Source organism: Phascolarctos cinereus, unplaced genomic scaffold (genome assembly GCF_003287225.1).
Source record: "Phascolarctos cinereus isolate Bilbo 61053 unplaced genomic scaffold, phaCin_HiC Scaffold_2;HRSCAF=192, whole genome shotgun sequence".
NCBI classification, from domain to species: domain Eukaryota; kingdom Metazoa; phylum Chordata; class Mammalia; order Diprotodontia; family Phascolarctidae; genus Phascolarctos; species Phascolarctos cinereus.
In genome coordinates, this window is record NW_027555625.1 from 40,865,080 (window position 1) to 40,879,550 (window position 14,471).

Here is a 14,471-nt window from a genome sequence, read left to right on the forward strand (position 1 = left end):
CGTAGGATTAAGAATTTTTAGTTTTAGCCCACATGTCACTGATTTGCTATCTAACTTGTGGCAAATCACTCTTTTCTCTCTCTGTCCAAGTTTTATCATTTGAACATAAGGCAGAAAGGATATTTGATTCCTAGGCCTTCTGTGAATGTTACCAGAGAAAGAACAAGAGTGTAGCCCATCATAAAACCAGCAGTAGGCTAGTTTAGGGGTGATGTGAGAGGACTCTGATGTCCCCAGAATTTCATGCTGAAAGCTTCATGTTTCCAGTGTCTCCTGCTTAATTTGCTCTACAGCATCAGGCAGGGAGTTGGATTAGATGATCTAAGGTGGCAGCCTTTAGCAAAGACTTTGGATCATTATTTTGTTAGGGAAAGCTTCCTAAGAATTGCATCTGCCTGATCATGGAATGAACTGCCTCATGAGGGAGTGAATTTACAGTTACTGGAGGTGTGGAGCCGGAGACTGGAAGCTCACTTGTCAGACGTGTTGGATAGAATTAGGCCAGATGCCTCCTGGAGTCCTTTATAGCTCTTGGATTCTTTAAAATGGCAGGCGAGGGGGGGAGGGGGAGTAAGGGGGGCTTTGTCCCTTGAGTCCAACTCCTTCCCTGTACAGTTGAGGAAAAGGGGACTTGCCACTGTCACCAGGTAGGAAGTAGTAGAACATGGACTCATGCGCTTTTCCATTGTGCCCTAGGCTGCCTACCATAGGCTGATAAGAGCTTTTCCTTTGAGTTTTCACAGGGAAGAGCTGAGAGGGTGGGGATCATTTGAGATTTGTCCCATTTGAGATTTGTCCTTTGCTGCTTCGGGGTGGGATCACTCTGGGAGCAAGCCTCTTTTCCAGTCAAGGGGTCGGGCTCAAAGACGAAGCCATCACTCCTTGTGTTGCAGACGGGTGAAGGTGTGAACGATGTGCGGAAGGGGGCCTGCGCCAACCACGTCAGCACGATGGCCAACTTCCTAAAGGTAAAGCTATCATTTAGGAGGGTTCTCAGAAGGCCAGCTCTTTTCTGTGCACCTCACTTGACCACACGACCCCTGGCACTGTTTGTCCAGCCCCCTAGGCCCATTGGACTTTTCCCCTCTCCCTTTCCCTTCACAACACTGATTGGTGCTGAGATTTTTCGGCTCTAACTCTGAAATGTTTCTTACATCTTCGCCTTATTTCAAGTCAAGTCAACAAACATTTATTAAGTACCTCCTATGAGCCAAGCACTGTCCTGAGCTCTGTCCCTGCTCTTAAGAAGCTCCCATCCTGGAGGGGAGATAGCTCTGTACTCGTAAGATATGCACAGAAGGCAGGCAGGAAGATTGGGAAAGGCTTCTTGTTGGGAGTAGCCAGAAAAATTGTTTGGGATTGGAAGAAGGACAGCTAGGGTCCAGTGTCACTGGGTTGCAGAGTTGATAGGATCATTTCGTTTTCACTGTCATGATCTCAAGCCAGGCCTAAATTGCCTCTCCCCTATTTTTGGAGCTGCTCCTTCTAATCTGTTCTATCTCTGCTGCAAGAGCCACGTTCCTAAGGCTTAGCCCTGAGTTTTTCCCCTCCCTGCTCACAAACCTTCAGTGAGTCCCCATTAACTAGTGAGTAACCTCCAGGCACCTTTGCCTGTGGTGCTGACCTCCACTCATCTTTCTCTCTCCCATTGCCCTCCTGCGTGACATTCTGTGACTCTCAGAGGGCCCTCTGCTACACACCGGGAGACTTTGGATGCTGCATTGCAGATAAGATAAAATCAATAAGCTATAAATTGTACTTAACCAGAGGAAGTGTGGTATGGTGTATGGAAGCTGGCCTTGGGACCAAGCAGACATGGGGGCCAGTCTACCCTGTAACACATGCTTGCTGTGGGATCCTGGACAAGTCACTTGAGTGTTCTGGGATGCTTCCTAAGACTGAGGCAGAGATGGTTAGTAGAAAGAGTGTGTGTCCTCATTCAGGAATTTCCTGTATCAATGACGTCACAGGCCCATTTTTTAGTCTTAGCTGGCATACATATTACAGTAAGCATAGCATTTGCAAAATATGTTTATTTTAACTTGCCTGTTTATTTCTACGCACTAAACACAAGGCCTTGAATTCTCAAAGAATTCAACAAAAACAACTGCTTCTGTGGTTGGGAGTCTCCTAGCACTCCTATTGTATTACCAGCATTCAGTGTGCTAAGGCTCCTCATGACAAAGAACACAGTGCCCTGAGGCCCACCGCTCAAAGCTGGGCTGCTTCTGAGCAGCTCAGGCGGCGTGTGTTCCCCCCAGCTCACCCTATGCTTGGATCCTTGCACGCCCTTGCTCTTGGGGTTCTTTTTTGCCTGAATACCCCTCCTCCGATCGCTGTCCTTCAGATCCTACACGTCTCTTATGGTCCCTCTCAAGACTCTGTAATTGGCACCCCCCCTTCCCCGGCCATTCTTTGCACCGCCCTTTGTTGGATGTGCTTGTTCTTTTCTCTCTGCTGGAGTTACTAGCTCTTTGGGCCAGGATTGTTCTTTTCTCTGTGTCTTCTCTGATACCTTGTACCCAGCTGCCCAGGCAGTGTCGAATGAATGAAGAGAGGCAGTGTGGCGTAGTCATTCAGTAAGCATTAAGTACCTGCTGTGTGCCAGGCATTGTGCCAAGTGTTGGGGATACAAGGAGAGGCAAAAGACAGTTCCTGCCCTCCAGGAGCTCCCAGTCTAAAGGGGAAGACAACAAGCAAATAAACACACACAGACGAGCTGCATATAAGTGTAAATAGGGATAAGAGAGAGAAGGCACTGGACTTAAGAGGGGTTGGGAAAGACTTCCCGTAGAAGGTGGGATATTAGCTGGGACCTGAAGGAAGCCAAGAAGAGGAGGTAGAGATGAGGAAGGAGAGTGTATCAGGTATGGGGGACAGACAGAAGATGCCCAGAGTTGGGATATGGAGAGTCTGAGTGGTTAGACTCCTGCCTCGAAGCCAAGAAGACCTGGGATCAAGTCCTAACTCCGGTCTGTAGTGGTTGAGTGACCCTGGACAGGTACGTGCTCTCAGGGTCTTAGGCTATCATCAGACCATCCGTGGAGGGTAGCTGACTGCTAGGATAAAGGGAGTTTCCTCACTAAGGATTCTCTGGACCAGTGACGTCACAGGTTCTGCCCCCCCCCCCCCGTGTCCTCGTCAGTTTCCTGGCAGCCACTGGCTCTTGGTGGCCACATTCTGACATCAGCACCCTTTGGAAAGGCACCTGCCAGGCCTTGTAGCTGGTCAGTCTTTTAAGGAATCCATGGCAAAGTTGGCGTAGCTGATAAGAAACATTTTCTGCCATGGAGCTTGAGAGGGAGGATGCCCTCGATTGTGTCCCTAGCACGGCTTCCCCGTTCTCTTGGTGGTGCTATCTGTGAGGTGGGAAGAACAGTCTTTCTCCTAAATATATAGGAAAGAGAAAGTTGGTAAAGGAGGGAGGAGGGTGTTAGTGGTTCACTTTTTGCAGATGCTTTAATTTTCCAGGGTGTTTTTTAGCATTAATTTCCTTAGATTGGAAGGTCTTTGAGCATGTTCTTACCAGTGCTTCACTCTGTCATGGCATCCTGGGGCATCATTGCAGCACCCATCCCAGTTCCTTTACTGTGCTGTTCTAGAGGTAGGGAAGTGGGGGCACCCCTCCCTCAAAGTGCCATTGATGCTATTTTCACTGGCGTGTGGAGCACTGTAGAAGGTGGGAAGTATTGGCTGTCAGCTGACGATATTCTCCAAGTTTATGAGTGAGAGACCAGGAAGGAGTCCAGTTGTCTGGGGGAGGGGCCATGAGGGCTAGAGATAAAATAAGGCAATGGAAAGGGAAAGAAGTGGTTACATGTGAGAGAATTTAGCATTAAAAATGAAAGGACATAGCAACTGTTGGGACTGTGGGGCACAAGGTCAGAAAGAAGGTAGAGTCAGCCTGGCTGACTGGGATGGATACCTTGTGGGCCTCCCCTCCCACCCCTAATCCCTCACATAGTCTTGTCTTTGGGGCTTTGTTGTGTAAAATGTTACTCTCTGGGAAATGAACAGAACAGCATTCACTGTTGGCTCTGTGTGTTGTGAGATGGGCTGAATAAATGCCCACTGTCTGCTTGTTAGCTGGGCCTTCCTTTCTCCAAGTTGTGCATCTGCCTGCAGGGGGCTCATGTGACCATCAATGCTCGGGCTGAGGAGGACGTTGAGCCGGAGTCCATCATGCAGAAGGTTGCCAAAGCTTCAGGGGCAAACTATAACTTCCACAAGGAGAGTAGCCGCTTCCAAGACTCGGGCCCCCAGGCACCGGTGGTGAGTCCTTGCTGCGTGAAGAGAAGCTTGGAGGAGGAGGGGTACAGATGACTAGATGTTCTGTTCAGAAGTAGCAAGACTGTGCTCCCAAGCCCCTTTTAGGACAGACCTACATTCAGCTCCTCTTGGAGGCTGATTTGACACTGAAACCGAAACAGCCCGATGAGATCTGTCTGCTTCAGGGGGTGTTAGGGAAGTGGCCTCATAGCCATGACGGGTACAGCGCTTCCAAATTGAGGAAACACAGACCGTGTCAATGTTCCAGGTTCTAAAATGGAAGTCAGGGAGGGTTGGGATGAGAGGGGTCCCCTGCTGTATCTTCTGAACTAGGCCACTTGTTCTAGCAGTCTTTACTCCAGGAATTGGTGTGGTTTCCAAACCACAGGGATTCTTGCTATCTACCATAGCATTTGAATCTAATGTTTGCTGGCAGTAATCACTCTTCCGTTGGGCAGCTGAACCATCTGTAGTAGTTGCTTTGGGTGGGGATAAGGTGATGGGTTAAGATGCCCTGAGAGCAAAGTCTAACCTCCAGATCCAGCTGGCTCTGTGTTGGAAAGGCCCCGTGTGTCTGTACAGTCTAATGCTCCAGCCAGTGCAGAGCCCCTCTGTCCTGCTACATACAGTTGTAGCTTTTTTATGTGGGTACCACATGGTTGTGGTGAGCCTGTCTCATACAGATAACTGTGGAATAGCCTTCCAAGGGCACATATACTGATCCTTTAGCAGAACTGAGCCAGCCCCTAAAGTGATTTTGTATAGGATGCCTTGGGTCTTTCTTGGACTTCAGCCTAGTAGGACTGGACTAGAATCATAGTGGGCAGGTCAGGGAGGCTCATGGTCATCTTTTACTTGTTTATGTTGTAGAGGGCCCTGGCATCCTCTTCTCCAGGGTCCTGTTCCAGGAGGAGCTTGGTGCTAGACATCTGTATCTAACAGTACTTGCTATAAGACCTGAACCTCTTGATTTAAGGAGAAATTTCTGGAAGTGAGGACATTGTATGATTTTGTCTGCAGTTGATCTCGTGTCTAAGAAGCCATGGAGGCCCAGTTTTCCTTCAAGGTCCAGGTGATTGATGAAAATTATCTGTCTCTCTACAGGGCTCTGTGTACCAAAAAACCAATGCTGTGTCTGAGATCAAAAGGGTTGGTAAAGACAGTTTCTGGGCCAAAGCGGAGGTGAGCATTTGGGCTGAGGACTGGGATTGCAGCAATCTTTCTGTTGTGAATGATAGTGAGCGACCAATTTGCTAGAGGGAATGTGGAGGGATCAGTTGATAGTCCTAATCTGAGGAGCAGGGTGTGTTGCAGATAGAGGCAGCTAAGTGCTGTCTGCCCTTCCTGGTGACCATTGTGTAGAGTGAGGACACTGAGATGGGGAGAGTGGGAGGTGCCCACAGCCTGCTGAGGACATCTAAGGATCATCATCGTTGTCCCCGTAGAAAGACGAGGAGAATCGGCGGCTAGAGGAGAAGCGACGGGCTGAGGAGGAGCGCCAGCGGCTGGAACAGGAATGCAGGGAGCGGGACCTGCAGGAGGCAGCGGAGCGAGAGCGGCGCTACCAGGAACACGCCCATGAGATTGATGCCCAGAGGTGAAGGCTGGGCCCAGTCCTCTTTTTTAGCTTTTAAGTTAATTTTTTTTTCAATTAAAAATTTTTCTCTCCCCACCTCTTTCTACCTCCTCCGTCACTGGAAAAAATAGGAAACAACTCTATAACAAATAAGCATAGTCAGAATAAATCCACACATTGGCAATATCCAGAAAATCTGTGTCACCATCTGCACCCCGAGTCCATCTCTGCTAGGAGGCGGCAGCATGTTCCCTCCTTGGTCCTCTGGCAGCACAGGTTGTCATGGTTCTGATCAGAGCCCTGCAGGCTTTCAGAGTTCTTTGTTCTCCTGGTTCTTCTTCCTTCACTACATCAGTTTCTCTGAAGCCACCTCTTTCGTCATATGTCTTGTCACAATTGTAGCATTCCGTGACATTCACACCCCATCATTTGTTCACTGTTTCCCATTGTGCTTTCTCCCTTTCTCCCTCCTTCCCTGCTCCTTAGTGAAGGTTTCCCTTCAAGTACTACCTGAGAGGGGTTTCTCAAGCAAGGATATCTTAGCAAGGAGTGAAGGGAGGGTTAGGGTTACCTGAAGTATTAGATCTGACTCTAACGTTACTTCTTCCTCTCATCGAATTCACCTGATAGGAGGTATGAGCAGGAGCAAGAAAAGATTTCAAAGGAGCAGCAGGTGAGGACGAGCTTGTCTTTGGTATTTGGGCCCTTCCTGCCACTTTGAGCTCAGAATGAGTGGCTGGAAGGCCCTGAGTGGGGGGCTCAGGCCACGGGACTTGAAGACAGATACGTGTCCATCAGGAGGCAGGGCACTGAGCTGTGGGATCCCTTGCAGGCCCTGAGTGGGGGTCTCAGGCCATGGGACTTGAGGACAGATACATGTCCATCAGGAGGCAGGGCACTGAGCTGTGGGGTCCCTCACAGGCCCTGAGGCTTGCTCCTGTTATCCGTAAAACAGGGCTGATAACCTGTGTGCCTCGAAGAGCTGGGATTCTTAATCCAGCCCAGTCCAACCCCTGTGCTGTGCTGGACAGTGGGGAGACGAGGACAAACAGTGTCTGCCCTGAAGCACTTACCCTTTTCTGGGGTGGGAGAGGAGTTGGGGTTGGGACCTCCAGGCACCTTGCAGAGGGTAGAGACGATGGCAGGAGAGCCTCTAATAGGAGAGCTTAGCTTGGAGGCAGATCAGGATTGAGGATTGAGCTGCACAGGGGAACGGTGTGCCCACACAAGACTCTGGATGAATGATAGCACTTCTGCAGTCATGGCCCAGGGTTACTCCTCTCTTCTTTTCCTCTCCTGGGGAAGAGGCTGAAGGGGGCTGAGTCTGATGCTCACAGAGGCACCAGGGACCCCCTCAGCTTTCCCATTCCAGAGTCCAGACCTACAAGGGTGGTCAGTATTTAGCCCAAGGGTTTAATGACTAATAAGCCATGGCAGCACTTTGCAGTTGTGATTACTAGAGAGACCACTTTGCATCAGGCAGAAAATTTTAAGATTGGGGCCCAACTTCATGATTTACTGACTTTGTCTAATGAGTCATGAGCAAATCACCTCTTCTCTTTGCCTGTTTTCTCACTGTTAAATGGGAGTAATAATATTTTTGACTGCCCAGTCTTCAGGGGCATTGTGAGAAAGTGCTTGGTGAATTAGTGCTGTGCAGATGTGCTTGGGCAGTTTGTGTTTTCATGTACATTCCCTCCTTCCCAGGAGGCAGCATCTCATCAACCAGCAAACCCACGTGATATTTTTAAGCAGAAGGAGAGAGCGATGTCCACGACCTCCATTCTGGGCTCTCAGCCAGGTGAGAAGGGGCCTTATAGCTGCTTTGGTATGGGTGTTGTCAGGGAAGGCCACCAGGCCCCTGACTCGTGTTGTGGTGGGTCAAGGAGCCAGTGGGACGATACAGTGTGACTTGTCCTCCTCTAGACTGGGGGAGGGGGATCAAACTCGGGTAGAGACAGGGGCTCACACATTGGCATTTTCCATGTTCTGTTGTCTTTTTATTTATTTTGTTAGATATTTCCCAGTTACATTTTAATCTGGTTCAACCTGTACTCAGGAGTGTTGCACCTGCAGTGGGCCCATAAGCTGTGTGTTTGACACCTGTGTTTTAGAGAACAAGACTGTAAATTGATATTGATATTTGACACTGCCATGGGTGTGCTCTGAATATCCTTCCTGGCTTCTGTACAGCCATGTTCTGAGATGAGAATTGGGACAACCTAGCAGACAACCTTTAGACTTGACAAGTTTGGGGCTTTTCTGTTGCCTCCTGAGGGAGTAAGTTCCCCATCACTGAAGGGTTCAAACAGAGGCTTAATGGGAGTTGTTGTAGAAGGAATTGATGACATTAATTAGGGGACTAGACCATATAACATTCTAAGATCCCTTCTGACTCTGAGATTTTGTTCTTCTGTGCCAAGAGTAGCTTCAAAGATTCTTCTCTATGTCCCAGTGTGCCCATCTTCCTATCTGCTCTTTGTCCGAGCCCCCAAGTCCTTCATACCTTTCCACAGAGGGGAGGCTGGCAGCAGTGTGCTCAGAAACTGAAGTCACTAAGCTTTTGGGACCCCCAGAACTTCAGAATCAATGTTCTCTGTTTAATCAGGACAGTGGATCCCCAAGTCTCATTTTATCATGGGATAATTCTCCAGCAGTATGGAGGGAAGTGCCTCGGAACCGTAGCCTCTTCCCTCATCCATCTCTGTACCCCCTTTTCCTATTCCCAAACCACATTTACTGGCCTTGATGAGGCTCTTAGGAAATAACGGAGAGGGAGGGAGATCTCATTGCTTGATCTCATCTAAGAATGAGTTTGGCTCTGGGATGCAGGGGAGCTGGGCTTTTTCTGAGCCTGACCTTTATTTCCTGCTATTTGTGTACATTCATATAGCTATTCATTCAGCAGCTATTTATTGAGTGCCTGTGGATGCAGACCCTAGTTGAGGGAGATAAAATTTTAGGTAAGATGCCCTGCCCCTGAAATGTATAGTCTGGTGGGGGAACATGAGGCAGATAAGACAGCTGTGGTATACATTGTGGCTTGAAAAGGGCCTTGGAGAGGACCAGAGAAGGAGGCCTGAGAGGGAAGTCCATTGCTAACTGGGGGTTCAGGGGAATATTCTGGAGGAAGGTTTCATTTGAGTTGAACTTTAAAGGACGTATGAGAATTCAACAGGCCAGGGTGGGCAGGGCCCCAAGCTGGGTGCACCTGAGGGGGCAGAAAGGAGACCAGCTTGGGGAGGAGACAGTATGGGAAAAGGAGAATGGTACTGGCTTGTAGAGGGCCCTGAATGCCACTCAGGAGAGTCTGAACTTCGCTTGGAAGCAGTGATTTTCTAGTGGAGGATCTTGCTTGGACTTGTGGTTTGAGAATGGATGTGGTAAGACGCCTAAGGAGGCAACTGCATTTTCCAGGTGCATTAATGAAGTTTGTTTGAAGATTGTGGCTATGGTAACTGAGAGAAGAGAATAGATGCAAAATGGTAGCCCACCCTCCCTCCTTCCTCACCTCTCCATTCCACAGATAACCTTAAGGCTGTCACTGTGGGAGTCAGTCAGTGTGGTGTCACAAACACAAATAATGATGCCAGAAGAGAGTAGGTTTAGGAGGAAAGCTAAGCTGGGCTTTGGGCAGTTGAGTGGGGGGTGGTGTCTGGAGAAGCAGTCTGACCCTCAGAAAAGAGGACAGGTCTGGAGGCCAAAAGGTGATCAAGGCCATGAAAACACAAGATTGCCAAGGGGGAGAACCTAGAGAAGTGGGAGGACTAAGGCCTTAGTCTACATGAAGAGCTTGGGAAGAGGGTGAAGAGCCTTCCAAGAAGCCCAGTGAGAAGGATCCAGAGTGGAGTAAGGGAGCAGCAAGCTTCAGCCCAACATGGCCTGAGGGCTCGAGGCCTGGGCCAAGGCTGCTGGAGTCTGTGGTCAGGAGGTCAGTCAGTGGTGGCCTCTTAAGAGGTTGGGGCGAGGAGGAGATGAAGAGATGGGAAGCGGGGAGAGGGACGGAGGGATAGATGAATGGACAGACTAAGGGAAGGGAAGAAGATGACCTTAGAGACAGTGGAGAAGAGGAGCCTGGGAAGAATTTAATTAAGGATAATGGGAGAAATGAGCTTTAGTGAGGAGTGAGACTAGGTCTTGTATGGTCCTAGTGAAGGAGAGGGAGTGATGGATGGTCCCTTGGAGGAGAGCCCTGATTGTTGTGTCCATTGCAGAAATAGGCTGGGTCATCCCCATGGAGTGTGGAGTGGGAACATGGTGGGGGGGCAGGAGGACAGTGAAGGAAGAACCAACTAGTCGGCATCAGCAAGGACCCGTTTATTTGTAGTCTGATCAGCATTCATTAGCAGTGGCATTTATTTTGTGGACTGTGCATGTGTATTGCTGTATATGAAATAGTAGTAGAAGTAGACATCTGTTTAGGACTGGGACCCAGACGTGCTAAGTGATTTGCTTAGGGTCACACAGGAAAGTTTTAGAGGTAGCATCTGATCCTAGATCTTTCTCCCAAGTCTGGTTCCCTGTCCATTAATATCACACTGCCTCCTAGAAAGAAAATGAATAGATAATGAGGCTTCAGGCTATTTGATCTTCTTTCCCAAATATGCATTTTGCATTTGACCTGATGTATCTCGCTGTCTGATTTCCTAGGCAAGATTCGGAGCCCCTTCCTGCAGAGGCAGCATACCCAACCAGAAGTTTCTATTACCAGAGAAGCCACCCCAGCTTCCCCAGAGCCTGCAACAAGTAATTCTCTCTCTCTCTCTCTCTCTCTCTCTCTCTCTCTCTCTCTCTCTCTCTCTCCTCTCTCTCCTCTCTCTCTCTCTCTCTCTCTCTCCTCTCTCTCTTCTCTCTCTCTCTCTCTCTTCTCTCTCTCTCTGTCCTCTCTCTCTGTCCTCTCTCTCTCTCTCTCTCTCTCTCTCTGTCTCTCTCTCTCTCTCTCTCTCTCTCTCTCTCTCTCTCTCTCTTTCTTTTTCTTTTTTTTGGTGAGGCAGTTGGGGTTAAGTGACTTGCCCAGAGTCACACAGCTAGGAAGTGTTATGTGTCTGAGGTCGGATTTGAACTCAGGTCCTCCTGACTCCAGGGCTGGTGCTCTGTGCACTGCGCCACCTAGCTGCCCCATAATTCTCTTTTTCTGGTGGAAGGGTGGTGATAGAAAGTGTCTTAAGTCTTCTGAAGTGACCTTCAGTCCTTGGAAGTGAGTGGGAGGAGGAGCGCCTGGGTGAAATCTGGCTGATAGAGACACTTTGTTCTCAGATGTCCAAGTGCAGCAGGGCCCGGGTGCTGCTCCTCATTCTCCAGGGCAGGCGGAAGAAGAAAGCTTGTATGAGAAGCCCCCAGAGCACGATAATCTCTATGAGGAGCCCCCGCAGGTTGATGCTTCAGCATTTTCCCCCGGGAATCGCTGTCAAAAGTGGTGGTCAGCTGTAGCCCCTTTGGCCACACAGACCATCAGACCCGGCAGCATTACTCTGCTGAGCAGGAAAGGGGAGGGCACGGTGTAGTGATCCAGGGCCTGGCATTTTGGGTGGGCTGCAGAGGACGGAGGGGAGGGGACAGCAATTCCCCAGCCCTTGGGAAGCCTTGTCCCATTAACCTGAACCTTTCCAACCATGTGTGGGTGCTGCTCCCCCTCCCCCTTTGAAGTCTTTCTTGGACAGCACTAGGAGAGAGAGGTGAGGGGGGGCAGGTAATATGTTGTTGGAAGAGAACTCATCCTTCTCCTGTCTCTTTCCCTGGACAGGTAGAGGAAGAGGCTACTTATGAGTATACTGATCACTACAAGCCGGGACCAGAGCTGGGCCAGAAGGGACTCTGTGCTAGGGCCCTGTATGACTACCAGGCTGGTAAGGCCTGCACGTATGTTGGCTAGGGGTGGGAGGTGGGGGATGGGTGGGCCGGGGACATCATTAGGGAGAGCTACTTGTAGCCCCAGAGGAGAGCTCAGGGTGGGAGCAGGTGTGCCTGGATCAGGAAGAGGACTGAAGATCACTCTGTGTGTGTGTGTGTGTGTGTGAGTGATGCACATACACACACGTATACATATAAACATACATATACACATATACACGTGTACATATATGTCTCTAGATATACAGTTACATGTGTATGTGTGTGTGTGTGTGTGTATATATGTATATGTATATTCTGTGTAGTGCATTCAGGTGCTCAGAGTGCTTTTATATCGATTACTCCTTGTCAGCCTGTGAGGCAGGGGACGAGTATGAATATCCCAGCTTTGCAGATGAGAAAACTGAGGCCAGAGAACTAAACTGCTGCTTGTTACTTAGTGTTCAAGGCCGGATTCCAGTTCCGTTGTCCCTGACTCCACTGAAGCAGAATCAAGGGGCTGGTGTTACATGAGGACAGTGGTTCTGTCAAGAACTGTAGGATTGCTGTTTGTCCCTGTGTTAAAAGATCTTTGATTTCACCCTTATGGGTATCCCCCCCTGAGCACAGATCAGAACCTCTCGGTTCTTTAGTAGATGGTCTTCCATCTTTTGGGGGCTCCTCAGGCACCTGGTCACCAGGCTGACCGTGAACCTCTGCGCTGAATTCTCTGTTGCCTGGAGGACAGTCTATTGTCGGCTTTGTACCAGGAGCCTCCTCAGCTCAGTCAGCTTTCACTGCCAGAGCCCATGCACTGCTGGCCCAGGCTTCGGAACCTGGGGTTCTCTGGGAGGCCCAGGGGACAGCCCTGCGCGGACATGGAGCTGGCACGTGGTGCTGCTGCACGGCAGGGCTGGGCTCGATGGCCCCTGGGGACCCTTCTGCCTCTCAGTCTACCATCCGAGGACCTAAAGATCCCCTGAGGTGGGGGCTTTGGAGGGGCTGAGTGGGGAATGACTAGCTGAAGAGCCTGGCTCACGAGGTATCCCCGAGGCTGTTCCTTATGAGTGTTTTTGCTCTACATCTTCCAGCCGATGACACAGAGATCTCCTTTGACCCGGAAAACCTCATCACAGGAATTGAAGTGATCGATGAGGGCTGGTGGCGTGGCTATGGCCCAGATGGCCACTTTGGCATGTTTCCTGCCAACTACGTGGAGCTCATCGATTGAGGGCTGCCCGTCGCTTGGCTTCTGGACTCTCCAGGTCATTGCTTCACTCCACTGACGCATCATGTCACCTGCCCTGGAGGCTGGGTGCTAGGGTGGCACTGCCTGACAAGAGACCTGTTGGGTTGGGGAGAACGGGAACCCAGAAGCACCCAACCCCCGCAAGCCTTTTTTTTTTATGCTGAAGTGGCGAGGCAACCCCCCATTCAGTGCCTTTCCAGGCTTTGGGGTCTCTTCTGCCAGCCTATAGTTTGGTCTCCCCAGTTACAGCAATAACCTGGTGATTTCACATCCTCAGAGGAGACCTGGGCCCATCTGATCTGCCAGTGTTCCCTGAACTTCTGTCCCTGTTGGTGGTGATGAAGCCGGGCCCTCTTCCCCTCCACAGCCTCTGAGCCCCCCTGGCTGCCAGTGTCAGGCTTCCCCAGCACCTGCGGGTCCCCTGAGGAGCCTGGCCCTCTTCGTTTTCCTCTTGCTTTTGAGGGGTGATGGCTGCAACACTTGTTACTAGAGACCTTTGGGTAGAATGAATTTAGGAAGTGTTTTTATTTTCATATATGACCAAAACCAGCCTGGGGTGCCATGGTTTGGAGGCAGTTTGGGATTTTGTTTTGGGTTTTTTGTGTTCTTTTAATCTGCTGCTCCCTTCATTCCATTCTCCTGTTCCTGTGGCCGCAGTGTGTGTGGGCCAAGGCTAGCAGCCTACACCAGTGGAGTACATGAATCAGATGTGTGAAAATTTCTGCAAACATGACACACCCTGCAATGTGATTGTGTCTCTGTCTTGTAACAAGGGCCTTTTCTCCCAGACAGGCCTTGGGAGCGCTTAGACTCAAGAGCTGGGTTCATCACAGCCCTTCTCCCCAGCTCTGGCTTCTTGCTTCTCCCCATTTCCATCCCATCCCACAGCTTTAGGCAAATAAAAACTAGCCCTTTTCCCCAATCGTGCTGGGGCTCTCTGCCGGGGAAACATTTACAAACTGGCCTAGGTTCTAGAACTACGTCCTTGTGAGTGGGGAATCCCTTTACACCCAGAGTCTGTTGTGCTGGGTGTCACCCAGACATTGGGTTAACAGCACCACCATGTTCTGGGACCCCACTGTGTTCTATCATCAACCATTAGAGGATTAGTTCCCTGTTGAAGTGGACCAGCCCCTTCACATTCTGGTTTAGGCAACTCTCCACCCCAAGGTGGAGAGCCTCTTCAGGCTTCACCAGATGGGAGGAGTGATCCAGGGAGTGCTGATGGCACTGGTCATTCACTGCAGTAAACAGCTACAGATAGCAGCAAAGGACGAAAGCCTCCCACAGCCCTCCCTGATCCTGCATCTTCTTTGGGGCTACCATGCACGACAGAAGCTGACAGGGCCAGGACTGGCCAGGGATTGTTTTTAGGGTTCCGGGACGTGATTTTGATCTGAGAGTACTGGGATAGAGTTGAGTGTTACACTTTAGCTTCCTTTCTGCTGACTAGCTACCAAGGGCCTTGTCCCCATTTGACAGTCCCTCCCCGATGTGCACAGGACCATGCCCATGGGTCAGACATCTGCTCAGACTTAACCGGAGGAG

General features: G+C 50.1%; 1 protein-coding gene across 2 annotated transcripts in view; it reads left to right on the forward strand.

The window, feature by feature from the left end:
* Window positions 1–13,673, forward strand: part of DBNL (drebrin like) — a 28,515-nt gene extending 14,842 nt beyond the window's left edge. For both annotated transcript variants that reach the window (XM_020963758.1, XM_078149333.1), the window contains 10 exons: window positions 894–968; window positions 4,126–4,272; window positions 5,374–5,451; window positions 5,715–5,866; window positions 6,476–6,518; window positions 7,553–7,646; window positions 10,496–10,591; window positions 11,102–11,217; window positions 11,589–11,691; window positions 12,766–13,673. In XM_020963758.1, the coding sequence (XP_020819417.1) occupies window positions 894–968; window positions 4,126–4,272; window positions 5,374–5,451; window positions 5,715–5,866; window positions 6,476–6,518; window positions 7,553–7,646; window positions 10,496–10,591; window positions 11,102–11,217; window positions 11,589–11,691; window positions 12,766–12,905 (1,044 nt within the window). In that variant the 3' untranslated portion in view covers window positions 12,906–13,673. The remainder of the gene's footprint in view (window positions 1–893; window positions 969–4,125; window positions 4,273–5,373; window positions 5,452–5,714; window positions 5,867–6,475; window positions 6,519–7,552; window positions 7,647–10,495; window positions 10,592–11,101; window positions 11,218–11,588; window positions 11,692–12,765) is intronic.
* The last annotated feature ends 798 nt before the right edge of the window (window positions 13,674–14,471 follow it).